This window comes from Chroicocephalus ridibundus, chromosome 7 (assembly GCF_963924245.1).
Source record: "Chroicocephalus ridibundus chromosome 7, bChrRid1.1, whole genome shotgun sequence".
Taxonomy (NCBI): domain Eukaryota; kingdom Metazoa; phylum Chordata; class Aves; order Charadriiformes; family Laridae; genus Chroicocephalus; species Chroicocephalus ridibundus.
Window position 1 is genome coordinate 55,484,121 of NC_086290.1, and position 27,456 is coordinate 55,511,576.

General features: G+C 64.4%; 2 protein-coding genes across 3 annotated transcripts; both read right to left on the bottom strand.

Moving 5' to 3' along the window:
- Nucleotides 1–1,908: 1,908 nt before the first annotated feature.
- OVCA2 (OVCA2 serine hydrolase domain containing) lies at nucleotides 1,909–7,894 on the bottom strand. Its single transcript, XM_063341678.1, has one exon. It carries the CDS (start codon nucleotides 7,577–7,579, stop codon nucleotides 6,896–6,898), a length of 684 nt encoding a protein of 227 aa, XP_063197748.1. The 5' UTR covers nucleotides 7,580–7,894; the 3' UTR covers nucleotides 1,909–6,895.
- On the bottom strand, nucleotides 7,894–27,433 carry DPH1 (diphthamide biosynthesis 1). Of its 2 annotated transcripts, XM_063341677.1 has the most exons (12): nucleotides 27,385–27,433; nucleotides 26,535–26,687; nucleotides 24,011–24,074; nucleotides 15,847–15,968; nucleotides 13,899–14,053; nucleotides 13,111–13,232; nucleotides 11,783–11,851; nucleotides 10,355–10,511; nucleotides 9,291–9,391; nucleotides 8,889–8,967; nucleotides 8,515–8,646; nucleotides 7,894–8,108 (listed from the first exon to the last, which is right to left on the bottom strand). In XM_063341677.1, exons 1-12 carry the CDS (start codon nucleotides 27,431–27,433, stop codon nucleotides 8,034–8,036), a joined length of 1,278 nt encoding a protein of 425 aa, XP_063197747.1. In that variant the 3' UTR covers nucleotides 7,894–8,033. The 2 variants fall into 2 exon arrangements, with proteins under 2 accessions (XP_063197747.1, XP_063197746.1); XM_063341676.1 differs by lacking the exon at nucleotides 27,385–27,433 and having other exon boundaries at nucleotides 26,535–27,275.
- Between the last annotated feature and the right edge of the window lie 23 nt (nucleotides 27,434–27,456).

Here is a 27,456-nt window from a genome sequence, read left to right on the forward strand (position 1 = left end):
GACAGCGCAGCTCCGCCACCGGCGCCGTTCCCCGCCGGGAGCCGCGGGGCCCCGGGACCGGGCAGGGAGGCGCCGGGGCCCGCAGGAGGTAAGGCACCGGCAGGGCTGGCCCCCCCCCAGGTAAGCAGGGATGGAGCCCGGTGCGGGGGCGGGAGGGGGCAGCGAGCGCTGCACCTGCCCGCCCCGGGCGGGGGGGGGGGGGGGGGGCGGGAGACACACGCACACGACGGGGACCGGGGGACCGGGGGTGGGGGGGGTTGGCTCTGCGACGGGCGGGGGCGGCGCGGTGCCGCCTGGCGCAGCCCCACGTGCGGGGCCGGGCGGCGGGGGGCGGCGGGGGCGGCGGGGCCGGGGGCGGTGCGCGGGGGCGGGCGCTGTGCGCGGAGCCGCCCCGGGGGGGCGCACGGCGGGGCCCGGCCGCCCGCACCTTGCGGGGGTTTTGGCGGGGGGGGCGGGGAGAGAAGAGGGGGAGAAGCGCATCCGTGTGTGTGTGTGTGTGTGTCCCGCTGAGGGTGACACCGGCCCCCCGCTCCGAGCCTCTCCGGATCCAACCCCGACGGGACCCCCCCCCCCCCCCAGCCCCACACCGCGGTGCCGCTGTGCCCGGCACCCCCGCACCACCACCACCACCACCCCCCGCCTCGGTTCCCCCGCACTACGTTGCGATGCCATCCCCGCAGCCCGGGAGGGGGGGGTGTCCATCGTCTTCACCCCGGTGTCTCGCCCCCCTCCCCACCCCCCCACCTCCCTCCCCACCTTCCCGGGGAGGGGGGGCGTCGGAAGAGCGCGGAGACCCCGTCGAGGAGAGCCCGAGTCAGCGCGTCGGCACCTTGGCTCTAGACTGCTTACTGCTGCGTAGGGACAGGACAGTAACAGTCTACAGTCATGGCTACTGAAGCATGACCCACCGCCGGCCCCGCCACCGGCACCGGCCCCGCCACCGGCCCCGGCCCCGCCGCAGCGCCGGGGGGGGGGGGGGGGGAGTGGGGGGAGGAGGAGCTGTCCGTGGTGCTGAGCCGTCGGGGAGCCCTCCCCGCCGCGGGGGGGGTGGGAAGCGCCGGAGGGAGGCGGGGGGGGGGGGGGGTTGTTCCGGTGCCCGCCTGATCCCGCTCTCTCTTTCCCCCCCCGCAGACACCGAGCCCCCCACGGCGGATGGCCCCCCCCCTCCCCTTCCCGCTGCAGCCCAGGTAGGATGGGTGTCCCCCCTGCCCCGCGGACACGCGTGGGAGGGCGAGGAGCGGTGGGGGGGGTGGGGGTGGGGGGGGCGGGCGGGGAGGGGGGAGGATGCTACCGACACCCCCCCTCCCCAGCACCGGGAGCCCCCCCCGCGCCGCGGGAGGGGTGTCGGGCGCGCTCGCTGCGGTGGCGGGGCCGCCTCCTCGCCGTCGCCAAGGCACCGGCTGTCCCCCCCCCGCCCCGTTCCCCCCCCCCACCCCCACCCCCCACACTCCCCGACGCCGCCCGGGCGACCGTGGCTTTAGATTGTTACTGTGCCGCTGGGGGGGTAACAGTCTACAGCCATGGTCGCCGGGCCCGGCGCACTCGCACCGCGGGCGGCACCGGCCCCACCCCCACCCCCCGGCGGTACCGGAGGCGGCGGCGGAGGGGGCGGGCGGGGGGGGTCCCGTCGGGGGCGGCCCGCCTCCCGGGGCAGTAGGAGCTCACATGCAGGGTGCAGCTCGCCGCACATCAACTCTTACTGTTCGGGGGGGCGGGCGCCGAGCGGCTCCTCCTCGGGCAGCGGGAACGGCGGGGACCCCCCCCCTTCCTTCACCCCTCCTCCCCATCCTGTCCCCCCCCGCCCCGCAGCCCCTCACCTGCCCTCCCGGCGGGGGCAGCCCCGGAGGGGTCCCGCCGGGATCGTCCCGCCGCATCTGGAAGCGGCTCCCGGAGCGCGTCGGACGCCCCCCGGCCCCCCCCCACCGCCGCCGGTGTGCGCGGTGCCGCGGCGGGGCTGGGGCGGGGGGGGCGGGGGACAGCGGGCCGTTGCCGGGAGCGGAGCGCGGGCCGGTGGCGGGGCTGGCGCGGAGGGGACTGAGCGCGGCCCGACGGGACGGGACGCGACGGGACGGGACGGGGCGGGCGGCGGCCGGGGGCGGTCGCAGGTTGCACAACCCGCCCGGCGCGGCCAGGAGATTCCTGAGAGGCGAAGTCAGAGCGGCCCGGCCTGCCCCGGCACCGGGCACCGGGCCCTCGGCAGCCGGCGGTGACTGGTGACGGCCGGGCAGGGCCCCTCGCAGGGGGCACCTGAGACCCAAAGCCCCGGAGACACAGCGGGGGGCGTTGGACGAGACCCCGGAGGGATTGAGGGGGTGCCTTGTCACGTGGAGGTGGGTGATGGGGACACTGGGGATGGGGGGGACAGGCCTGCGTGGGGTGAGGGTGGCATCGGCAGCACGGGGACACAGCCCCCGGACAAGGACCTGCAGCCCGGGGGAGGTGGGGGGCTGTAGCCCCAGCACGGGGCTCCCAGGGGTGTCCCTGGACCCCCCACTGGTGCCACTTAAGCTCAAGTAGGTGCTGTGCCAGGCCCCCCACCCACGCTCCCCCTCTCCAGAGCAGCCTCCTTAGGAGCACCCACCCATCGGGGTCCTGCACCCGGCAGCTCTGCCCTCGCCCAGAGGGGCATGGCCACCGTCAGGTCCCCAGGGGCCAGCAGGGCTGTGGTGGGGCAGAGCAGCCGCGGGCAGGGGGATATCACAGGCACCAGGTCTCCACCATGTGCTGCCCCATCTCCTGCCGGTCCCCTTTGCTGCCCGCTTCCGCTTTTCCCGCTGCTGCACACCTCCAGGAAGGGGATTTTTGGGCCACCCCACCATCGCCCAGGTAAAACGCAGCTGTTTGACACATGGTGGCCCAGCGCAGCTGTGCCACTGGCCATGAAAGCCACCCTCCATCCACTGGAAAAACCTCCCTGCTCCTGCCCGGGGTGGGCAATGGCAACAGCAGCGCATAGAGGTCCAGGCCACAGCGGTATCCGTGTCCCTTCCAGGGCATCCCCGGGTGAGGGGACACATCCCACTGGCTTCACCGTGGCCCCTCGGACCCCACGCTCCGGCCTCGGGAAGTCTCCTGCTGCACTGTTGTTGTTTTGAAGGCCAAATCTCTCCCGCTGACACCCTGGAATTAAGTTTTTCTTCCAGAGTCCTTAAAAATATCCTGGATTTCTGACACCGGGACTCAGCTTCCGACGGCGTTTCCAAGCCACCGGGCCTGGGGCCAGCCATCAGCGCCGGGGGAGAGGCCATCCAGCTCCCGTGCTCCTCCTCAGCATGGAGATGATGGCAGTGCCGGGGAGGAACGCGGTGGTGCCGGGGAGGAACGCGGTGCCTGCCATGGCCGAGCCGTTATTTGCCATTTCTACGGCAGGACGGTGCCCAGCGGGGCACAGGCACAGCACAAACGCTGCCGTACCTCATCCTCGCTCCCGGCACTTCGGCGAGCATCCCTGCACATGGCCGGGAGGGTGGGAAGGTTCTTCCTTGGGGTCCTCCAGCAACCCCACAGAGCCCCACGGCTGAGGACTGGGCTCCCCCCCCAGGGGCTCCCCCCGCCCGGGATTTCTCCACGCATCCTTGTGAGAGCACGTGGCTCGAAAAAACAGCTTCTGGCGGAAGCCTGTGACCCACTCCCGGCTTCACCGAGGAGCACCCGTGACTTGCTGGCACCCTGGGAATTTGGGGTGGGCCAGGGGTGGCTGAGCCAGCGAGGCTGGCGGGGGGGCGCAGGGAGAGGTGCCCCACGAAAGGCAGGGCAGCCGCCCGCCCCCCCGGCCGCCCGCACACGCTGTCGCTGCCATCTGACAGCTCTTGGCGAAAATGGCCTTTTGTGATTCAGCCGTGTTTATCCCAGCCCGCGGCCCGGCCCAGCGTGGGTTTCCATGGAAAACTTCCATCCAAAACAAGGAGAGAAGGAGCTACAGCGGGAGTGACTCAGCCACAACTGGAAGCTTCTGCGGGTAAAGCGGGGAGGACGGGGTGGGGGGGGGCTGTTCCCAATGGCTCGGTCCCGCTCTGGCAACAGGGCCTGGGGATGGCCCCCAGCTCTCCCCTGCCCGGGGGAGCCCCCATGACTCAGGGGGAGCCACGTTATCTGTGAAACACGTCACCTTCCCCGAGCATCCCCCTCCCTGCACCGGGCCCCGCTGGTGGGGACAGGGGGAGGAAGAGCGTGAGATGAGTAAGGCTCAAATCCCGGCAAGATCCGCACCCGATGCCAGGCTCGGCGGGACGGCGGGACTTTTTTCCAGCGCTGCCCACGGGAGCCGGTGCCCGGCGAGCCCAGCGCGGGCGGCTGGCAGGGTGGGCAGCGGAGGAGGGCCTGAGTCAGCAGCGGCGCAGGGAGAAGGGGCGCGGGGAGCTGGGGAGGGGGTGGTGGGTGTTTGTGGGGAGGCGGCAGCAGCGCTGGCAGCGTCTCTGCCCGTGCTGGTCCTCTCCTGCCTTCCCTGGGACACTGGGAGAGGGCGGGGGGCTCTGCTCAGCCTGGGGCGGGGGGCAGAGCAAAGCTGTGCTCAGGGCAGGCTCCTGGCAAGCACAGCCACTGGGGCTGGCACCGGGGGCACGCAGGGGGCTCCCACTGCTGTGCTGGGGGACAGAAAGCCCCCCCCCCCCCGCCAAAACACCCAGGCTCCCAGTGCCGCTGGGTAACACCGGTGGCCGTCCCCAGGTCACTTGTCCCCCAGGCCACCATCACAGCTGCATCACCCTCCCAGCAACCGCCACACACTGTTTTGGGGGAAAACCCAGCTCCTCTGGGCCATGCCGGGTAGGGGAAGAGGAAACTCCCCCCCCCTCCAGGCACCACGCTGAGTGAGGGCGAGGACCTCGGTCAGTCTGGTCTCCGGGCTCACCCCCACGGGCAGGCGATGAGGGCACCTGCGACCCGAGATCAGCTCTGGATCTGCGAGAGGTGGGCAGGGGCCGGCGCAAAGGCGTCTGGCCGGTGGAGAAGCAGGCGCAGGACAGGATTCCTGGGATAAACCCCTCCATCCAGCAGGGACAGCCGGTGATGCCCACGGGAGCCGCTTCCCTCCTCCCATCACACCAGGGGCCAAGCACCACCTTCCTCCGCTGCTCACACAGGCGCCTCCGGCAGCTGCGGGGCGTGTTAATTTGTTTTTATTAATTTGTTTAAACCCGGTACAGGAGCCACCTGGCAGGAGCCATCTTTTCACACATGCTGGCAAGAGGAGGCAGGTACCGTAGCACCCCGGCTCGGGTCACCCATCCCTCAACGCCCCTCCACCAACCCGCCCCACAGGAGCTTCCTGCGGAGCCGGGGCCGTTCTGCTCACTCACCGCACGCCTGGGCTCCTTCTCCCTTCACAACATCAGCGAGCTGCGGAGGCGGCTCCCCCCGGGAGCGGGGAGATGCCGGCCGGCGGCTGCGGGGCCGCAGTGCGGGCTGCCGGTGAGCGGACATGGCTGCAGTGCCTCCTCCGCACCGTCCCGCGGAGCCGCTGGGGCCAGAGTGGGGGAGATGCTGCGCCGGGAGACCACCGCAGCGAGCGTGTAGCTCTACGATAATTAAACAGCTAACGAACGGCGGGTAGGCGAAGCCCTGTCTGCCACCACCAAGGGCTGAGGTGGGGGGAACGGCAGAGACAAAGGCCCTGCTGCTTTGTCATGGTGGGCTGCTGCGTTCAGCCTCGCAGCCTCAAGCTGTGTCCCTCCCCCCCAAAAAAACGGCCTCTGGTGTCCCCAACGCAGTGACAGACACCCCACACCTTCACATCACAGGCAGCACAGAGGTGACACAGCCCACCTGGTGCCGCTCTGCGAGGTGGCAAAGCCACCCAAGCCCCGCCAGCCACCCAGGAGTGAGGCCAGCCCAGGGCTGGGCTGCAGGGAAATCAGCCGCATCCTCCCACCATGCTGCCGGTAACCGGCAAGAAACCGGAGGGCAAAACTCACAGGTGCGGGAACCACTCATTTCTGCCACATTGCTTTTAACCCGCGGCAGCTCCCAGGCCTGTTCCTGGCTAAGGGAACATGAGAAGTGCTTCTGTCCCCACTGCTGCACCACAGTGTCCTCCGTCCCTCGCAACACCGGCCCCGCGCTGCCCCGCTGCTCCCCAGGTCCCAGCACTGCACAAGAAGGGGGCAAACTGAGAAGTTTCATCCTATTTCTCTCTTGTACCAACTTTATCGCGCTGTAACCCCAAAGAAAGCTGTGCTTAGAGAAGCCCTGTGAGCCCGGCAACTCTGGGCTGCAGACTGGAAAGCCCAGCCTGCCCCAGCAGCGGTCAAGCAGGACACCTGTAATTGTAACAGCAATAAAGATTTCCACGTGCTTCTGGAAAATGTCAGAGCCAAAAACGTAGTGACAAATTTTTCTTGTTCACAAATGCACTTTCTACAGAGGAAGATACAAAAGCCTCGCAACACACGCACACTGAACCAGCAGACACCCCATTTCGGAAGCGAACACCAGCCCTGGCACTGCCAGGGATAAGAGGTTTTTCTAGACCCAGACCAGCTGGAAGGTTGGCTTAATAGCTTTCACCAGCAATAATAAAAAACACAAACCTTTGGGGTACAAGCGCTGCAGGAGCTGTGTGCTCTGCAGACGTTTCCTGTGGCCAAGCTAAGGGACCCCAATTTTGAAGAGCTATTCAAGTCTCTGAAAATACCCCAGACACACAGAACAGCGTCACCCTCCTGTCCTCAAACCCTTCACCGTCATACGCACACACCCACATATCCAACAAAGCTGCAGACAAAAAAAGAAAGGAAGATAACGAAGAACCATTTAGCCTGGCCCTGGGTTGACACTGCGCTGTGAGCTGATGAGGACTCTCTGGCCCCTCTGGAAGGCACGGAAACACAGGGATGTTTCACCAGGATGGCAGGCTGCATGTGGCTCGCTGGAGCCCGGTTTATTACAGAGACTGTTATCAAATGGCCCCAGCCCCCGGGGGCTCAGCCTGGCCCTGTCCGGGGCAGAATTGGTCCAAAAAGTCCAGGTAGGCCTTCTTCTGGGGCGCAGCTGCAGGGACGAAGTGCCCGCCGGGGTGGGTGAGGACAACAGGCTCCACAAAGTGCTGGGCCAGCTCCCTGCTGAGGGGGGCAGCGATGACAGCGTCGGCATCGCCCACGACGTGCAGCGTGGGCAGGGCAATGGGTTCCCGGTAGAAGTGGCTGTGGGCCGGGGCGCGGCTGGCGAAGCCGGCCACCAGGATGGCGAAGGCCACGGGGAAGCGGGGGTCGCCGCGGGCCCGCAGGGCGCACACCATGGCGGCCAGCGCCGCGCCCTGGCTGAAGCCCAGCAGCCCGTCAAAAGGCCCGTGCTCCGCCAGCGCCGCCGCCACGGCCGACAGCGACTCCTCCAGCCCCGCCGGAGCCTCCGCCACCTCCCCCGCCTCAAAGGTGCCGGGCCCGGAGAACCACCAGCCGCGGGGGGGGTCGTCCCCGTCGTCGTCCTCGCCGCCGCCGGGCACGGGATGCGGGGCGTTGACGGCCACCAGCTCTGCGCGGCCACGCAGGGCCTTGCGCAGCGCGCCGGTGCGCTGGTGGAAGCGGCGCTCGCTCTGCCGGTAGCCGTGCAGCCCCAGCAGCCGCAGCGGCCGCCCCCCCGACATGGCGCCCGCCGCCACCGGAAGTCGAGAGAGCCGCTTCCGGCTGGGTCCCCCTCCTTCCCGCCGAAACACAGCGCGCTCATTGGACGGGACGGACAGCGGGGCGGGGCCGCTCTGGGCTGAGCGCCAGCGCGCCCCCTGGCGGCGGGAGGCCGCGGCGCGGGGAGCGGGGCCGCCCCGGGAGGGGACCCCCGGTGCCACCGGGGGCTGCCGGGGACACAGCCTGCGGCACGGCCTGGCCTTGCAGGGAGGCAGGCCTCGCGGGATCCGGTCCGGGTGTGGCGGGCAGCGGTGTCATGGAGGGACGGGGGGGGGGTGCCCTCATTCATCCTGGCGCCGGCACCGGAAGGCCCCGGTGGTGCTTACCCTCGGGGGGAGAGGGGGTGGCGGCGCCTCCCGCCTGTATCCACGCCGGGTCCTGGAGGGTGGCGGCAGCAGGACGGGGTGCAGGCTGCGCTCAGGAGGCTGCTGTGCCCCCGGTGCTCGGCCTCTCCTCACCCTCTGCCGGGGTGGGGGGCGCGGGCGGCGTCCCCTGCAGTGGAGAGACAAGGCGGGGTCAGGATTGGGCCCCCAGCCGCCACCTGACCTGCGATGAGCCTGCCCGTGCTCAGCCCACAGCACCCCACGGGGCATGGCTGGGGGGATCCCCCCTTCCAGAGAGGACCCGGGCTAAGCAGGTGCTCGCCCCGGTGAGGGCTGGCTCGCATATCCCCCCCCAGCCCCCGGCGGGGCTGGCACCGGGCCCGTTACCGTTCACCGGGAACGAAGCCACAGGGTGGCGCTTTGGGCACGCGGCACAGTACGGCTCCGGGAGCTCAGCCTGCGGCAACGCTCACAGCACCCGTCCCCGCCACCCCGCACGGCCACCAAGAGCGAAGGGACGGAGTGGGGACCCGCTGCCCCCGTGACACCCCACCGCCCCGGGACACGCTGCCCACCTGGGCCGTCCGGCTGTGGCGCGGGGGCTGTGTGCCGGCGTGGTTCACTGTCCATGGCCCCAGGGACTGGCTGGCGTAGAAGTCCATGGGGTACGGCTGCTGCCACTCGACGTCCCGGAGAGCCACCGCGGCCTGCGGAGGGGAAAAGGAGCTGAAGCCAGAGGAAGCTCACGGCACCGGGAATCCAACTGGTTTCCCAAGAGATTGGAAATCCCAGCGGCACACCCGGACGCAGATGGGGAGAGGAGGGGATGCTGCCCGGCTGCAGGGACGTCCCTGTCCTGGCAGCTCGCAGCCCCACAGCTCTGCGGGAGGCTCTGGGGCATCACCCCACGCCAGGGCTGGTCCCCCCAAAACGGGAGAGGGGTGCTCACCTCGTAGGGTGTCAGCAGCGGCTTGCTGAAGGCTTCTCCCCAGTCAATGGAGAGCCGGGGACAGGCTACCTGCACCCACCTGGAAGGGAAACACGCAGCGATGGATGGGGATGAGCGTTTTGGGAAGACCAAGCCACAGTGAAGCCCCCCAGCAGCGCCCCCGGGAAGGAAGTGGAGCGGGCAGGGAGCAAGGTCTCTACTGCGATGGAGCCACCCTGCCAAGGACAGCCATGTCCCCACCCCGCCCTGGGGACACAGCACGTGCAGGGGTGCACAGTGCCAGCCCAGGTGACAACAGGACGGATGTGACAGCTTCCAGAAGGAACTGGAGGCCCGGAGAGGGATGGGGCACCCTGGGGGACCACGGCATGGAGGGGCGAGCAGGGGGTCAGCAGCACTCACGCGTCCACGTCAGGGAAGAGCCGCAGCTTGCTGGGGAAGATCTCGGACAGCAGCACCCGCACGAAGGGCCGGCCCAGGGCGCGGAGACGTGACTCCAGGTGCTGCAGGGGAACAGGCAGCCAGGACAGTTGGGGGCGCCCAGATACATGCCCCCCACAAGCCCCCCAAGCCCTGCCCACAGCCCCTTCCCAGCCACCAGACCCTCTGTGGGTCCCAGCTCTGCCCCACGGCCACGTCCCCTCGGCAGTTGCGGGCCAAGTGCAGTGATGGGGACCGTGGCCATGGCTCCAGCTCGAGCCTGGCTCTCCCCAGCGCATGCCTCAGCCTAATGAAGTAATTACCGCTCAATGACAACAATCTGTTCTCGTTAGCGGCTGCCTTCCCTGGGATGCCCGCCTGCCACGGGCTGGCCACAGCCAGAGGCTATGGGATGAGGAGAGGAGCCCAGGAGGGACCAGGGACGTCCTTGTCCTTGTCCCCCACTCCCTGGGGCGGCAGTGAGACAGCGGCTGCCGGGACCTCACCACCCGGCTCTGCCTACTGGTCCTTGCACTGCCCCAAATCTCACCTGCGGCTCCCCAAAAATTTCTGGGTGTGAGTGGGGCCGCTGTAGTCAGGGCACCCCAATCCCGTGGGGCAGGACATCGCGGTCCCGCTCCCCTCACCCGGCCGGGGGGCAGAAAGCACCAGCACAGTAACTGAGTGGGGACAGTGAACCCGATCGGAAGTTCATCCAATTAAAACAAACCCAGGGAATTAATTGCCAAGCTCCCCGTGCAGGGGGGGGTCTCCGAGGCCAGCCAGCTTTCCCCAGCAAGGGGCAGGTTTAATGAGTCCTTGTCCGGCCTCCCTCATCCGCTGCTAATTGCCCTGCCCGCTCAGCTCGGGGGCACGCAGAGCCTGGCCAGTGGCAACCGATGGGCTGCCAGCGGTGCCCAGTCCACCCTTTTGACCCGGTAGCGAGGCCACTGTGCCGATGGTGCCACCGCTCACAAGTCCTCCCTGCCCCTGCCCAGGAGCGGCGCCTGGTGGCCAGGCAGGGGCCACGGGGAGGGGGCCGGTACCTGCAGGATGCCGGGGGAGCCCTGGCGCCCCAACGTGCCCAAGATGAGTCCCCAGCAGCGGGCGCCGGCAGCGGTGGCGATGGCATCCTGCCGAGCGCGGCGCATGCGCTCGTGGCCGTAGTGCTCCTGGGAGAAGACCTTGCTGTAGGGATCGTACCTGCGAAACAGAGCCAGGCTCACACGCACCCTGTCACCCTGCTCCTCCCTCGTCACCCTGCTCCTCCCTCGTCAGCACTAATTGCCTCCCACAGCATGTCTTTTCCCCACCCCAGCCAAGGCAGGGCCCAGCCGGCTATTCAGGGCACAGAGAGGGGACAAGGACAGGGATAAGGCAGGTGTCCCACCGCAGCCCCCCAACACCTGGCGCAGCCTGGGCCATGCGCTCGGCTCCACGTTCAGCTCCCCTCTGTCCCGGCTCATCAATTATGAAGAAATCTTTGATTTGTTGCTTTGTTTGACGAGGAGAATTTTAATCAAATCCCGCTCGGGTTTCGGCAGCTTCCCCGGCGCTATAAACCTGACGCGCGCCTCCCGTTAGTAACAAACGACCTACTAAGAAATTCAGATTTCGCCAAATGGGCCCAGCCTTTCGCTCTTGATATTTCATCTGCTTTCAGCGGCCTCATCATCGCGCTTTATGGCCTCTGCCTGCAGCAGCCGGGCTTTAATGGCTGCACCTCCATGAGCTTTCACAGGTACTTGTCAAAATGTTTATATTCAGCCGGAGTAAATGGCTGGCGTTCATCTCCCCGCCACACCTCTTCACCCGCCCCGCGGCCCCTCGCCTGCCTGCGCCCGCTGCAGACAGCTGCCTGCCCAGCCCCGGGGCGAGGGGTGCTCCGGGGGTGCGTGGTGGTCCCCGGCGGTCTGGAGTGCTCCCCACCGTGGGGTTGTTGGGTATAAGAGCGGGTGCCCGTGGACTGCCCACATAGAATCATAGAATTGCTGAGGTTGGAAGGGACCTTTAAGATCATCAAGTCCAACCTTTAACCTACCCCGACAAAAGCCACTTCTAAACCATGTCCCTGAGTGCCCCATCTACCCTTTTTTTAAACACCTCCAGGGATGGTGAATCCACCACCTCCCTGGGCAGCCTATTCCAATGTTTAATAACCCTTTCAGTGAAAAAATGTTTCCTAATATCCAATCTAAACCTCCCCTGACGTAACTTGAACCCGTTCCCTCTCGTCCTATCACTTGTCACCAGGGAGAAGAGGTCAGCCCCCATCTCTCTACAACCTCCTTTCAGGTAGTTGTAGAGGGTGATAAGGTTTCCCCTCAGCCTCCTCTTCTCCAGGCTAAACAACCCCAGCTCCCTCAGTCGTTCTTCATAAGGTTTGTCCTCCAGACCCCTCACCAGCTTTGTAGCCCTTACGGGGCTACACACTTACAGGCAGGTTCTCCCCCCCGCCTCCAGGTTGTCCGTACCTGTAGGCGGGTATCCCCGGGTTAGCGATCATGATGGACTCCAGGTGGAAGCGCCCGTCGCCCAAATATCTGCCAGGAAGGAAGGGAGAGCTACGGCACACAGGAAAGGGCAGTGCCCATCCGTCTGCCCACCCGTTTCCCAAGCCGCAGTGCACTGAGATGCCGGAAGCCTGAGCTCCCGTGCCAGGATCCGGGAGCAGCGGGCACGGCTGGGGCCCCCCCATCCCCGTGCAGCGCCCCCCTGGCACACCGGGAAGGGGGAGGCAGCCATGCTCAGGGCGAGGAGGGATGTCCACGCCAGCGCAGGGCAGCCAGGAGCTGCTCCATCTCAACGGCTGGTTCTAGACGTTGCTGCTTCCATTTCTAATCGGATTTCAAGTCAGCAATTACATTTCAAAGCCTTTCATTCAGCTGCCCTAATGGAGTGAGGGCTTGGAAAATGAATTCAGACTTAAAACTTGACTAGATTTTGCCCTTAATTGGAGAATGACATTTTGGGAGATCAAAGCTAATTTGTCTGCAAAAGTTAGCCCCAGAGACGGGCAAAAGAAGAAAATAATAACGCGGGGAGGACGCAGGTACACTGGCTGCGTGCACCTGCGCAGGCGGCCGGTCGGTACCGCACCGCAGCTCCTCCGGCAGCGGGAAGGACTCGCTCTCACCGAGGCAGTGCCAGTCCGGCCGCCCCTGCCTGCTCCTGATGCCCTTGGGGAGAGATGGAAAGCAGCGCCTCTTCCCTGGCCCCACTGCGACTCAGGGTGAAGCCGGAGCCCCCAGCACCCCCCTGTCCAGGCAACTGTGAGCCCGGCTTCCCGCACAGCCATGCTGGAAAAGTGCCGGTGCCGTTGGCTCCTGGCAGGATGGGCGAGAAGGGGCTCGGTGGAGCCCGAACCCACACCCGGGCTCCCCGGCTCCCCCCAAGGGTGGGGTCCTTGTATTTATTTATTCTGCAGCGCACTGTATTCACAGTACATTAAGCATTTCCATTACCTAAAATAATTAGGTGATAGGAAGCGAAGTGCTCCCTCTAATTTGCTGTCCTTAAATAAAATTAATGTTGCTGTGATGTTGGGCCCCGGCCATTTGTCTTTTCCAATTATCCACCCGCCCTTCCATCTATTATCTATTCTGATATACGACTCAATTATTTCCTCTTCACTACGAGCACACGCCACTCCGAGCAGTGCGGGGAGCTGGAGGTGGCCCATCCCAGCCCGCGGACATCCCCCTGCCACCCCCCAGCACCATCCCACGGCTGGGCAGGGGGTACAGGCAGGGTGGGCAGGCTGGGGCAGGCAGGAGGGTTCTGGAGGACCCCGGGTACTTACACAATGGCATCTGTGTCCTGGGCGAGCCGGGGCGACGTGCAGCCTAGGATCTCCCCTGGGGATAGCGGCTTGCACTGGGGCACACACACCTTGTACTGGGAGCGCAGCTCCTGCGATGCTGCCTGCAGGAGACATGGGGTCAGCTGGCCAGCAGGGACAGACAGTGGCACGGCGCGTGGCCGAGGTCAGTGATTCCCGGCATTGATGGAGACCCCTGGGGGGATACCCCGGCCCTGGCAGTCCCAGCTCCATGGGGCACCAGCGTCACCGAGGGTAACGGCCCGCACAGCCGAGATGCTCAGCCAAGATGCTCATCGAGGCTCAGACAATGTATCAATTAAAAGACAAGGGAAAATGCTTAACGCTTCAATAGCCCCATGTTTAGATAGACATGGCTCAAGAGGCTCATTCATCTCCTCCTGTCCTGCCCAGCCGGCCGTTCAGGGGCAGACAGACAGACCTGCCGGAGCTTCCCCTGCCGCTGCCAGCACTGCATCAAAATGCCAAGAGCTCCACTGCCTGCCCTGACATTTACAGAGCAGCTCCCGGGGGAGCCAGGGAGGGGTGCCGCCATGAAACATTGATCAGAGTTATTATAAAGTACTTGATCAACATTACGGCAGCAGCATATTATCGCAGCGACTCATCAGAGGGGAACCGTCACCATCAGCACCCCGGGGCAGCCGCTCCAGCCCTGGAGCAGGGTCAGGGAGGGATCGAGCCAAGGCCAAGGCTGGGGGAGGCACAAGCCCCATCCCACCCCCCACTGCCGGGGGTCTCCCTCTCACCTGGACGGTGGAGACGAACTGGATGGTGCTGACGAGGGCCAGGGAGGTGCCCGCTGCAAAGTTGAAGCGAATGGTCTCGAGGAAATGGGATGTGTCGATCTTGATGTCCACGAACACGTAGAGCATCTTCAGCCCCTGTGTGGCGTCGATGGGAACTGGTGAGAGGAAGAGAGAGGGTGTGAGTGCAGGGTACAACCAGGGCTCCGGTGAGCTTCCAGCTGCTGCCACACGCAGCTGGGGGATAAAGCATGTTGGCAGTGCTCCCTGCGCTCCAACTGCCCCCATGTGGGCAGGCCATGGTGTGCCACCCCTCTGCCCACGCTGGCACCCCAGGCAGGGGGTGCAGATGGGAGCCGCAGAGAGCACCCGCTCATTTCTCTCCAGATAATGGCAGCCTGGGGAATCAATGAACACAAATCTAATTACCCCCAGTGCTAAGAAGCCTGTGTCACCACGATTAAGTGAATAATTAAAGTACACAGAGTCCACATCGATCCACAGCTCTGCGTTCACTTCCCATTTTGGTGCTCTTCACCTGATCACAATTAAGTGCAAATTACTCCCTCCCGCAGGGCACGTGGGGCCGGGAGGGAGAGGGCAAGCGCCTGTGTGCTACGCCAGGATGCGCCCTGCCATCAGCCGCGGGGCTCCCCGTGACGGCGGCTGCACTGAGCTGGTTCCAGCAGCACCGTGGGCAGTCCAAAAGGAGCCCAGCACCCGCTCAGAACCCTGCAGGCACCCCAGGGTGCCCGCAACCCATCCAGTCCAGTGCAGGCAGGGACCACGTGGCCATGGGCCACGGATGGTGGCAGGGCTGGTGAGAGGCAGCCTGGCAGTGTCTGCCTGTCCCTGCAGGGAGCAGGTCCAGAAGATGTGATTCCCGTCCCCCGGAGCATCCCGGCTCTCACACCAGTGTGCTCCCGAGCACTGCTGGATACAGCCCCTTCCTCCCCTTGCCTCTGTTCATTCATGTAATAGCAGGCTACAAACCAGGGGTTTTATACTCCCTGTTCCAGTGGTGCCCATAACCCTCTTTCCGTAACAAAGCACCTAGCACAGATATTTATCACCGCGAACACTCACGCCGACGTGGCTTTCGGGACAGAGTTCTCAACTGGGGAGTCAATATTTCATACGGAGCCTGACACAATTCTTCAAACACATCTATATGGCCCCATAAACATCCAGGAGGGCTGCCGAGTGCCGGGAGCGCGGCGGTAATGGCAGAAATGCACGTGCCTGCTGCTCACTACGGCAATTCTTCCGATCCACCTTAAAACCCAGAGCGTCTTATTGTTATTTTTGGGCTGATTCCATCCTGGGTGGACTTCAAAGTTAGCAGCATCTGGGACAGCAGCGCAGTTTCCATGGCAACTGGATCCAGAGTACCGTCCGCCTGGGGAGCACACAGCCTCCTCCTCCCTTCCCCGCCCAGCCTGTGCTGCACCCGAAAAGCCGCCTTCCCTGGCCCCACGCTGGCCCCTGGGCGAGCGGGACCCCCAGGCCATCTCTCCCCTCCATCGCCGCTCCCAAATTCCCCCCAAAGCCCGCCACTACGGGGTGGGGGGTGAGAGCAGCCCCGTCCCCATCGGTGGCTTCTGGGTGAGTGGAGCCCTGCCAAGCCACGGTCCCGTTGCTCTGCTCTTGGGCACAGGGCTGCGATTTTGGACGCTGCGGTGGCGCGTGGCTGAGCAGGACGAGCACGCCCTGCTGCCCCCAAAATTCTGCCCACAGGCAGCTGCTCAGCCAGCCTGGCCCCATCCAAAGCCTGCAACTGAAGCTGGAGAACAGAAATCCCTTTGGGAAGGGATTAGCCCTTGGCACTAAGTCTCCGAACTGGCATCGAGCGGGGCGGGAGCCACTTGGCACAGCATGGTGGCAGCGGCACAGCCTCTGCAGTGCCACGCGTGCCCGCCTTGGCAGTGCCCCAGGGCTGAGTGTCACCTACTCAAGCAGCTGTGTCCGTAGTGCACCAAGAAGTCAGCGCCCAGGGCCCGGGCCGTGTAGTCATCCACGCAGCATGCGCCGTAGGTCACGTCGCCCATCACCACTGCCTCTGCGTCCGTGAACCTGCGGGGAGGCACAACAGTGAGGGTCACGGCTGGCTGCTGTCATCACAGCCCACGTCCTGTCCCCCAGCTCTGTGGCACGCCACTACCGGGGGACCCTGCGCTGCCATCGAGCCCCTCGCCACGCGCCAAAGAGGACGAGCACTGGCTACTCTCCGAGATGTCAACATGATTAAGCTGGAGAGCGGTAATCCGCCTCTTCAATTGGGTAAAGCTGTTTGCAATTCAGCGGATTATCTGCTCATCAAACAATACGCTGCCAGCTTCCTAATGCTCCAGCGGGGAGAGGAGCAGAGGGAGACCCGGCGCAGCGTGGTGCCGTCGCTCCTGCCAGCCGGTCCCAGAGACCAGAGCCACCAGGATGGGCAGAACACCCACCCCGGCACCCCCAGCCGTGCCAGCCAGGCTGGCTGAGCCATGATACCACCGCGCCCGGGCACTGTATGAGCCAGTGCACCCAGCCCGCGCCTGGCTGCGTCACCGCGGGTGCCAGTTTGGCCAAGCTGGGTGTGCTCCAGGAGCAGCTGGTGCTTAGGTGGCACTTGGCAAGGGAAAGTACCGAGCGAATGCTGGCACCCATCCCTGCTCTGTCACCCTGGCACTCCGGCCCAAGCCCATCTAGCACCCACCAGCCTGCAGAGGGGCACACACCGGCACCAGACAGAAAAGCCGGGGCTCTGGCATCATTTAAAGGTGCCACCTTTGTGGGTATTTTATTGCACCATTTCGGGGGATTATTAGCTTGGCTGCCTTCCCAGGGAGCTGCCGTAGTAGTTTACGGATGAAAGCAGGTATCGCGATGACAAAGCCCCACGCCTGGAGGAGCTGCTTAAACCAGATGCTAATTCCTAATTTATGTGGAGGTCAAGCCGGCGGCGGTAGCGCGGTGCCAGTGGGGTCCCCCCTGCCGCTGGCACGGGGCTCGGGTGAAGGGGCTGGGAAGGCAGGCACCCCGGCACAGTGTCACCCCCCGCTGGCACCGGGTGCTGGCTGGGGGCCAGGGTCCCGCACGCTCCCCTCCGAGCGCCAGGCAGGGAGTGTTACGTCGGCGGCAAGAATAGAAATGGTGGGCAGAGCTGGGCAGATGGCAGAAGGTGGAGAAATGGTGGAGCGTGCTGAATATTAACAGCCCCAGCCCATCCGTCAGTGCCCGGGGAGGGGGACAGGGGAGCAGCTCAGCTGGATCATCCCCACAGAGGGGGCAAAGGCATCCCCACCTCCTGCATCCAGCCCAGGCATCTCCTGTTCCCCACAGTGTCCCAAGGGCTGGGGACGTGGTTGGGGACCGTCAGAAGATGGACCAGGTCCCTGCTAGCACCCAAATCCCATGGTCCCTCACCGCCAGCATGGCCTGGACGGGAGGATGGCTCCTCCATTGCCTGCATGGCCACCCCATGGGGCTGGGGGCTGCCAGAGAAGGTTCGAGAAGGCTCTTCCCCACCCCCCTGAACCCCCAGCCCCCTCCTCTAATGAGAGGTGATGAGATGAACATGAATCAGACTCCACACATCTCAGCAAAAGTGGAAAATTATTCAGCTCCTTAAGATTCAGGACGGGGAGGTCTGACTCAGAGCGGCAGCCAGCGCCGCTTAATTTTTTATAGATTAAAATGTATGCAAATTGGCCCAAACCCCAGAGAAAGTCCCTGGGGGTGAAGAGCAAGAAAGTGAAATAGCAACGGCAGAGGGAGGGGGGCAGAGGCTGGCAGAGGTGCCCGTGGCCCCTGCCCGGCGTGCAGGGCTGCAGCCGGCAATACACGGCCACCGGCCCGCGGGCAGGGAGAGAGTGGGCTGAGCCCTGCCCTGGCCACAGGGAACCGTCCCGCTCCGGCTGCAGGGAGCGGAGCCATGGCCGAGCAAGGAGTAGAGAGGCCGCAGAACGATGCCTGGTGAGGAGGGAGCCCAGTGGTGCCGCCACTGTGGCCGGCGAGGCTGGAAGGGTGCCGGCAGCCCGGCAGCGCCAGCAGGACAGGCACAGAGGCACCAGGACGGCACACACCGGGGTCACCTGCGCTGGCTGGGCTGGACGGTCGAGCAGAGCAGCAATCATCTCCCGAGGCAAATCAAAGGCAAGCGCAGGGGCCTCCCCTTGATGTTTTAATCAGTTCGGTGTCGCCAGAGCCTTTCATCAAACTACAGAGGAAGGAAACGTCAATTAGCAGCCACCTGCCTCCGACGCGGGTCGGGAAGCTGCTCACTAACCAGACCGGACCGGGATGCAGGCGAGGGGCAGCCACGGGAACGTCCTTGTGAGTGTTTTGTGTCCCGTCAACTCATCACAGTGGCGGACGGGTCCCAGCGGCGTGCTGGCAGGGAGGATGCCGTGACGGGGCTGTCCCCACCCAGCGCCGAGCCGCTCACTACGGCTGGGAGCTCATGAATATTGAACACGTGGGGAGGTTATTCATCTTTTACGTCCCGCAAACCCCAGCTCATTCTGAAAAACCGCCCGGCCTTAGCATTTTTCTCATCTCCCCCCTAATTCATTATCTCCTCCTTTAAACAGATGGCTCCCGAAATCCCATTTATAAAGCGCCATGCTCAGCACTGGCAGGATGCGCGGCTGACCAGGCCAGGTCCCGGCCCCAATCCCAACTGCCAGGACCCCTGGATCCTCCCAGCCCCGCTCTTCCCCAGCCAGTGTGGGACAGAGGCGACAGCAGCCCAGGGACAAGTTTGGGGGCTGAAAACACTGGGACAGACAGGCACACACACAGGGCCGGCACGTCCCCAAGCATGGGACGGCTGCTCCTTGCCACCCGAGTGCAGGCACTGGGCTGGAGTGGCCCTGATTTATCCCAGCCCCTCGACAAATAAATGAGAGCATTTGCTGCTGGCAAGAGCGTGGGGTCCCTTGACGCCGTGGCAGCGTGTGAATGATGCTGTGCTGGTCCTCACTCTGTGAAGCAGAGCCGCTCTCCCTGGCAGAGAGGAGCGCTCAGCCCCAGCATGTCGCCTGTGCCCGGATCTAGCAGCCCTTGGCAAGGAGGGGACTGCGGGGACTGGGCTGAGAGTGGCTGTCCCTGGCACTGCAGGGCTGCTGGAGGATGGAGCCGGCACCGAGAGTCTGGGGCATCCGTGTGTCCCGCCGGGGACAGGAACATGGAGCAGGCTGCTCCTTGCTTCACCGTCACCATGCCTTGCCTGCGCACGGCCCGTCACAGGACGGTCACACTGTGACTTGGTGTCACCTCCCTGCTGGGAAACGCCTGGGGATAAGCAAGAGGGCTATGCCCTGCAAATACCCCACACCCTGTCCCCTGGGGGAAAGGCAGAGCCCCACCATCGCCCCACAAACCCTACACCCACTGCCTGCCCCACGGCACCCGAGCCCAGCCTATGCCAGGGAGAGGTGCCAGGGGGTGCCGCTGTCCCAGGGCGGGTATGGGGGCTGAGCGCCGCCCCGGCTGAGAACAATGTGCTTAATTAGCAGAGAAGCCCGTCACCAAGCCCCATTACCAGACTCCTAACTTCATTAGCACAGGAAGGCTGCACGTAATTAAAATAATGAGTTTGCAATTTTACTGCAAACGGCACTGGAAGAGCCCCGCTGCAGATGGTCAATCACCACCTGCAGGCAGCACAGGGTCCCGCAGAGCATCTGCAAGTGGGTCGGGACAGGGAGAGGTGTGTGTCCCCGCAGCCTTTCCAAGAGCGACCATCTCCAGACGGGTCCCCTCCTCTGAGGGGACCTCCCTCTCTGTCCTCAAAATGGGTGCCAGGGCCAACCCCGTCCTCCCAGAGGGCATGTCCCGGAGGCACCCCAGCTTTGCTGGCCATGCAAGTGCAAAAAAAACCCAACAAAGTAAGGCAAACCAAGGGCCCAGAGCATGGTGGTGGCAAAGCCACCACAGCCATCCTGCGCCCAGATGGTGCCTGTCCCCTCTTCCCCACAGCCTGGCCACGGTGCTGCCCATCAGCGTCAGCTCCCTGGGCTCCATGGGGACATGAGGAGGTGGCACGGGGTACGTGGCAGTGGGCACTGCACCTGCGCGCTGGCACGTCCCAGCCCTGAGATGTGACAGCCCTAGAGACCCCACACACTTCCCCCGGCCTGGTTCCCCCCACACCGTCACCGCCTGGGCTGAGGTTTTAAACATCTCCAATGAAGTGAGAACTTCATTCTCCCTAATGATGCTGTTGTATGGTTAATGACGGTGATTAAATTCCCCTGCACAGTGTGCTGCACCGCGCTGCCAGCGCCTCCGGGTTGCACTTAGAGGACAGTGGGAGAAGGGAAAGCAGCACCGGACGGCAGAGCTATGGCACTGTGACGCTGAGGCCAGATCCTGGCCTGTGTTAGTGTCCCAGGATGGCCCTTTGGGACCTCCAGGTGATGCTGCCAGCCTCGCCATGGCACTCAGTGCCACATTGCTCAGTGGCACATGGCAGACGCCTGGCCAGAGGACCCGGTGCCCTTGTCCTGCCCACCTGCCAGCCCCAGAGCGGACAGTCTTCATGGCACTGGGGACCTGCTGGGCACACCAGCCTTCAGGGGCTTTCTTGTCCTCACTATCAGAGCCACTGGCCATAGCAGGAGCCATAGTGGGGCATTTCAAGCCATGCCAGAGCTGCTGGGCTGTGTGCACGATGTTTAACTCTTTACTGCTCAAGCGGAGATGATTCAAGACCCTCTGTCACTCTGAAATGTCCTCGTACGCTGCTGGGCACGGGCACTGGGATGCTCTGCCTGCCCACAGAACTGCCTTGCACAGATGCTCAAAAGCCCTCAGGCCATTCGTTGTGAGGTGGTAAGGTGGTGGCAGGGCAGCCTGCGCGGGTGTCAGGATGCCCCTGGGCCCCCCCCCCGACATTGCATGTCCCTGCCACTGAGCCACGGCTGATTAGCAGGAGCCACTCGTCCCGTCGCGGCACGGGGAGACGGAGGGATTAGCAGCTGCGAAGCCTGACAGCCGACTTTATTAACAAGGAATCAAAAGCCCAGCTGAGAGCCCAGCTGATCCGTCTGCTCCAGCCCCGGCGGGGGGAGAGGAGGGATCCTCTCCTGGCTGAACCCCTCCGCACCAAGACGTTGGCACAGGGGACACTGCTGCCACCTCCTCGGCATGACAGCAGGTGGGTTGGGGGGCTACCCCCTCCCTGAGCCGCGGTCCGAGCTCCCCCCACGCTCCTCTCCACGCTGCCGCCCCCCAGCACGAGTTACCCTCCGCCGAATTACATCAGCCGTGACAAACGGAGCCAATTTGGAAGGTGCCGCGAGAGCGTCGTGATGCGTTTTCGGCAGCCCGCCGCCCCGCCAGCTCAGCCGACCCCGGCCCCGCCGCCCCCCCCCAGCCCAGCCGCTCGCCCCCAGCAACAGCTTCGATAATGACAAACCTATTAACGCTAATTAACTGGGCCTCACACCGGTCAATGCTGTAAGTGTGCTCTTGATTTCAAAGGCTCCAGGCTAAGTACCCCACCGGCCTTTCCGGAGGCACTGGCAGTGACACTTTGGCTACATCTTCATCCCCGCAGCCCCCCGGGGCCCAGCAAACCCAAGTGCAATGCTGGGAAGCTTGGATGAGGTTCTGGGGGGTCCCTACCCCACAGCCCCCTCCCCTCCTTGCCCCCTCCGGGGCTTCCTGGGGGCCTGCTCACTCTCATATTGCAGTGGGGGACACAGTGACACCATCAGCCCCCTGCACCGGGACAGACCCACAGACAGCACAGCGTCCTCCCCAAGCCGCCCGCGCTGCGGCAAAGCAAAGCCGCGTCCCCTCTCTTGGCCCTCCCCAGCACTGTCAGGCCACGGTGCAAATACTGTATTAAATAGCAGCTCCAGCAGAAGGGACAAATATTCCAGCTGAGTGGCAGCAGACACGTCTCCAGTCGAGCCAGAACACACAGGGATGGGCACCATTGCCCCAGGGGCACCAGCCCCGGGTACAGCTCTACAGCCATTACCAGAGCGTGCAGAGGATGGGGAGCTCGCTGGCACCCCCAAGTCCCAACTCCCACCAGCAAGGGCGGGACAGGAGGCTCCAGGGATGGGCTGGGGAGAGGAGCTGCTTGCTGAGCATTGCCCCCCTCAGTGGACGCAGGTATCCCCAGCATGCTCAGCCCTCGCAACCCCTCTGTCCCCAGTGGGAAGGGGACAGGCCACCCCGTGGCCAATGGTACACTGAGCCCCCACCCCAGCCTGGCTGCGGCAGCCACCGCCGGAGCACACGGCTGCTGTGATTCCCATCACGTCGGAGGCTCGTCCGGCCCCAGCGCCGGGTGAGTAGGGCCAGCAGGAGCGGCGGCCGAGCCACGATTCCACATTAATGCCAGCGATGAATATTAATAGCAGGAAGAGGCAGGCGCTAACGAGGCCACCTGCCGATTCACACCTCACTTACGGCAATGTAACCGGGTCCCAAGCGTGTCCCAGAGAGACCAGGGACAGGGATGGGCTCACTCCTGCCCATGGCCACGATCCTGCAGCCGGCAGTGTTGGTACCCGGCACGGCCACCTCCTCAGTCAGAATCACGGATGGTACCCGGTGCTCCCGGCAAGGCACCGGTTTCTGGGTGCTGCGCAGTGGCAGCAAGGGAAGGATATGGCCCTCCTGCTCGGCCTCAAAGCCATCCCTCATCCAACCTCCAACCCACTGGTGCTGCCACGTCACTGCTCTTGGCCAGGCACCTCTCCCCACGCAGCACCCACCTCCCACCTCCCACCACCCATCTCCCACTAGCACCCCCCCCGTCCTGGCACTCAGCATCCCTCCTCAGCCCTGTGGAGCACCCCGGGCAGGGAGGGTGAGTCCAGCAGCGATGCCAGTACCCCAGCACCCGCCAGCACCCCAGCATCCACCGGGAAGCAGGGCTTAAGGTTTCATTCAGATAAAAGAGCCCCTTAATCCGCTGCCTTTGAAGTCGGAGACATGAAAGCGGCTGGGTGCCAAAGCTGGAGAGGAGGCAGCTCCGCTTAAAGGGACAAGCCCACGCGGAGCCGCCCGCACTCGCACCCATCCCCTCTGCCCCCCGCACCCGTCCCCTGCCCACGCCAACCTTCCCACCACTCCCTTGCCCAGCCCGAGCGTGGGGCTGCCACGATCCCAGCAGGGAAACGATGGCAAAGCGGGGACAAAGCCCGCAGGCACGGTTGCCTTCCCATCTGGCACGGCGATGGCTGCTCGGCTAGCGGCGGCGGGGAGGCAAGCCTGTTCACCCCGGGAAGGCAGCTTACTAATGAGTGCCGCGACCCCTATGGCAGACGAGGCACACGGTGCTATTAGCACTAATTCACTGTGCGAAAACAGAGAGGAGCTAGGGAGGGGGCAGCCACAGCGAGGAGAAAGCCAGCGGGCGGGAAGGGAGGGAGGCGCATTCGGCGGTGAGATTATGGCCAATTTCTACAAGGTGCCTGCATCCACTGTGGCTGCAAAGCCCAGCTCATCTCTGGTACCTCTAATCTCACCTCCCAAGCGGCACAGAAAATCAGGAGCCACACGGAAGCAGGCACCCAGCAGAAGCCGCTTGCCTTTGGGCCATCACCATGGCCTCAAGCATTGCCAGCTGGAGAAAAGCTGCCACCAAGCACCTCTGTGCTGCCCTGAGAATGGCACAGCCAGACCGAGAATGGAACAGCCAGACCGTGGCTGCAGAGGCAGGACGGGGCGTCCACTCACCGGTGGCTACAGCGAGCACACAGGCACCGAGCTGGTGTTCGCCAGTTGTTGACACGGCTGCTCCCTGGGCCATCATCCCAGCACGGGCCCCGACACACTGAGATTGTCAGAGCGGCAAGGGGAGGAGAAGCCAAGTGGCAAGGGCTGGGCTATCGCCATGGCAGTCCCGGTCCCCAGGGCTGGCAGCACGTCCCTGCGACCTGCCGCAGGGCAGCAACGTCGCCTGCACCCGACCAGGCTGTGGCCAAGGTGTCCCTGCGAGAGCAGCCACACTGGAGGCCTCCGCACCCCCCTCGGCAGTAGCCCTGGATCTCATCCTGCCCAGGCAGCCCCATCCAGCGGCCACCCCATTCCTGGCAACAGCCCCCATCCCCTTGCCAGCCCCCGGAGCCGAGCAGGGAAGCACACAAAAGCCATCATCTTACCGCTCAACGATGTCTGCGATGGTGCAGGCGAACATGAGGAGCCCCTCTGGCATCTGCAGGGCCACTGGGAAGAGAAACAGCCCCAGGATTAGGAGAGAACTGGAAGGGACGCCCCGAAGCAGGGACCTGGGCACCAACCCCTGGGGCCAACACATCCAGCTCAAGTGGCAGCTGCAGGAATGATTCTCCCCAAAAGAGCCAGAAACTGGCCAAAAATCCGTGTGGCTCTGGCAGCCGGGGTGCATGTGGTCCTGCCTCGGGCCATATCCATTCTCCCTGCTCATGCCTGGCCCCTGCGCACACACCTCATCCCTTTTTGAACCCGCTGACACTGCTGGTCTCTCCCGCTTCCCGCAGTAATGAGTTCCAGATTTTAATTATGTGCTGCACAGGAAAAGGTACTTTCTTCTGTTTATTTTAAACTCACTCCTAATAATGTAAACGTATGCCCCTGGTTCTCCCAGTACAAAAAAAGAGTGAATAATCATCCCCTATTCAGCCTCTCCGCATCATTCACAATTCTATATCCCTCTATCATATCCCCCTTCGTTTGCCTCTTTTCCAGCTAAAGGATCTAAATCTGTTTAATCTCTCCTTGTATAGAAGCTGTTCCAAACCTTTGATCGTCCTCGCTGCCCTTCTCCACACCTCCTCTCCCTGCCTCTCTCCCCATTTTGGGAGGGTGGTCATCAACGACGCAGCATTGTGCCTAGCAGGAATTTATTCATCAACGAATTATGTTTCCCGGTTTGCTCCCTCCTCACAGCTCGGAACAATCCTTTTGCTTGTGCAGCCCAGCTGGGCCCCCCAGCACCTGGGGTCCAGCCAGGAGTCGCCCACGGGCCCCCCCAGACTGCCCCTGGTGGGGAGGAGCAAGGACCATGCTGGGGCAGTTGAATGGAGGAGGCCCCATCAATCCCATTGTCATTTCACCACCCGATCCCACTAAGACACCCCAGCTCCAGCAATATCTACCCAAACGTCCTCTCCAGGTCCCCCCTCCAATAGAAATCCTTGCGCTGCCAAGCCCAGCCTGCTGGCCAGCACGGTAAAGACCTGGCCCAAACTGGGCTAAACTCACCCCGCTCCAACCCGCAGGGCCCGAGGAAAGCTGCCTGCGCTCTGCCAGCCCCTGCCCGACCTGGCAGGGCTGGGCAGCTGAGGGTCCCAGCGTTCCCCAGCCCGTTTGGGACTGCCCTCCATCCCGGACTGCTGCCAACAAGCAGACCCGCAAACAGTGAGAGGGCGGCAGGAGGCAGGTGGGTCACTCTCTGCCAGCACCGCTCTATAGGGGCAGGGGTGACACCCCAGGCCCCCAAACCCCGCAGCAGGCAGGGTGTAGGCAGGTCTGGTCGCAGCCCGGTGGGAGGCTGCGTTCCCCCAGCAACGAGCCCCTGGCTGGGCTCTGCATGCACAGATTTTTAAATCCCAGCACGGCTGGCTGGCTGATGGGCTCCGCTCCCAGCTCTAAAGCCTAAATCCCAGCCGCATATTTACATTTAATTAGGAGGTGCCAAGCAGCAAAACGCGGCAACAAAAGCCGGAGCGGCACGGCTGGGCAGTCTCAACACGTCCCAGTGGGCAGCCCTGCATGGGCAGCCCTGCCTCCTGCATCGTAACTGGGCTGGACTGGGCAGCCCTGCAGCCTCCAGCCCCTCGGCATCGCAGCCAGGACTGGCTCAAGCAGCAGCTCACAGAATATCCCCCACGACGTGTGCCAGCTCCTCCCAGGCCCTGCCAGCTCGGTGGCAGCCAGCTAGGACATTCCCAGGTGGACGCAGCATTTCAAATCCATCTCTGCCCAGAAGCCCTGGCACCACACAACCCTGTGAGCAGGCCCTGCCCACATGCAAAGACAGGGTGGGGACATTGGTCGCCACCTTTGTGGGGACAAAGAGGGAGGCTCCATGCCCTGATGCCTGTAGCTGATCACACACCGAGAGCCAGTCCGGCCACAGCGGGATGCGCACACCAGGGTGGGGGACAGCCCTGGCACCACCCCACAGCACCACAGCACCTGCTCCAGGGCCACCGTGGCCGGTCCCCACCCCTCCAGGGCTACAGCAACTCCCCCAGGACCCCAAGGAAGGTTCAGACCAGGGAGTAGCATGGCCCAGCCCATTAGCCCCTCCAGCCCCCCCCAAGATGGGTGTCATGGGGCTCTCCCTGCCTGGCTCTGGCAGCATGGCAAGAAAGCGCAGGGAGAGAAGAGAGCAGCAGGGACCTGGCCAGCATCCCAGACACATCTCGCAGGCTGACAGGTCCACGCAGCTCAACCTGTCCTGTCCGATGTGATTATAATCCAGAGATACAGATCTATTAACCCCCCTCAAGGGGATGAAAGCTTGCCAAGGCAGAGCCTAAACACTCAGGGGCATGCCAGGCAGCTCAGCACCATCCTTCCCCCAGCCTCACCGGACCCGCACCCTGCCCCAAGTGGGTCCCCTCGCTGCCAGGGAGCTCAGTGGCACCAATCTGCCATTCTGCAGACTCAAAACCCCTTGTCCCTGGGGCCAGTGCTCACCCTTCTTGGCCTGAGCCTGCCGGATCCGCCAGACGGTCTTGGGGATCTCGAAGTTGTAGTTTCGGGGCAGAGCCTCTGCCGCCTCCCGCAGCTCCGCGTTACTGAGGATCTCCTCGGGGATCTGCTGCGCTGCTCGCCGCACAGGGCCTCGGACTGCGGGACAAACGGGCTGGCCTAAAGGAGCGACTGGGAGGGCAGCGCAACCCATGCCCCACAGGCTACTAGCATCCTCGCTGCCCTTATGCCACACTCGGGGACAAGCGGGCAGGAGAAAGGGGTGGGATTTTGCCCTTCTTGGTGGCACTCGCGGGGGGGGAAACACCCTCTTTTTTTGCCCAGAAAACGCTGCTGTAACTATGTGAAACCCTCAAGTGGGACTGGCTCCCCCCAAACTAGGGGGACACCAGGCACAGCTCATCCACAAGCACCCCCGGGGCACCTTCGGTGAGGAGGGGGTGTCCCCCTCCTGTCCCATCAAGGGGATCCCGTTATTCGAAAGGGGGAAAACTCAACAGCAGCGGGTGAGCCAGGCCCGTCCCCGGGAGCTTCATCCTGAAGCCGGCCCCCGCCAGCAACCGCCCCCCTACAGCTCGGCGATGCCGGAGAGCGGCGGGGGAGTGACAGCAGGGGGATTATTCACTATTTCCAGCCCAACACTGGCACTCATGAGCCACCAAACCCTCCCCGCACAGCCCACGGTCGAACCGCCAAAGGGCCAGCTGGGCCGGGACAGTGGCGGGGGAGGCCGGGACGGTGGCGGAGCCACCGTCCCGGCCTCCCCCGATGAGCCGACCGAAATAGCACCCGGCACCGCCACCGGGAACTCAGCGTTGACCCGGCTTCGGCCCACCTGCGGCGGGCACCGGGACCGCGCTCCCGACCCTCACGGAGGCCGCCATGGCTCTGGGAGCACGTGAAGGCG

What these genes read in the sequence shown, in the direction of transcription:
- OVCA2 (XM_063341678.1), bottom strand. Translation starts at nt 7,579, where the DNA reads ATGTCGGGGGGGCGGCCGCTGCGGCTGCTGGGGCTGCACGGCTACCGG.
- DPH1 (XM_063341676.1), bottom strand. Translation starts at nt 26,742, where the DNA reads ATGGGTTGCGCTGCCCTCCCAGTCGCTCCTTTAGGCCAGCCCGTTTGT. An exon ending in CAGGACACAGATGCCATTGT is followed by an intron (nt 11,852 to 13,110) that starts GTAAGTACCCGG and finishes CCTTCCTGGCAG; the next exon opens with ATATTTGGGCGACGGGCGCT. An exon ending in GCTCCCCCGGCATCCTGCAG is followed by an intron (nt 9,392 to 10,354) that starts GTACCGGCCCCC and finishes GTTCCCCTGCAG; the next exon opens with CACCTGGAGTCACGTCTCCG.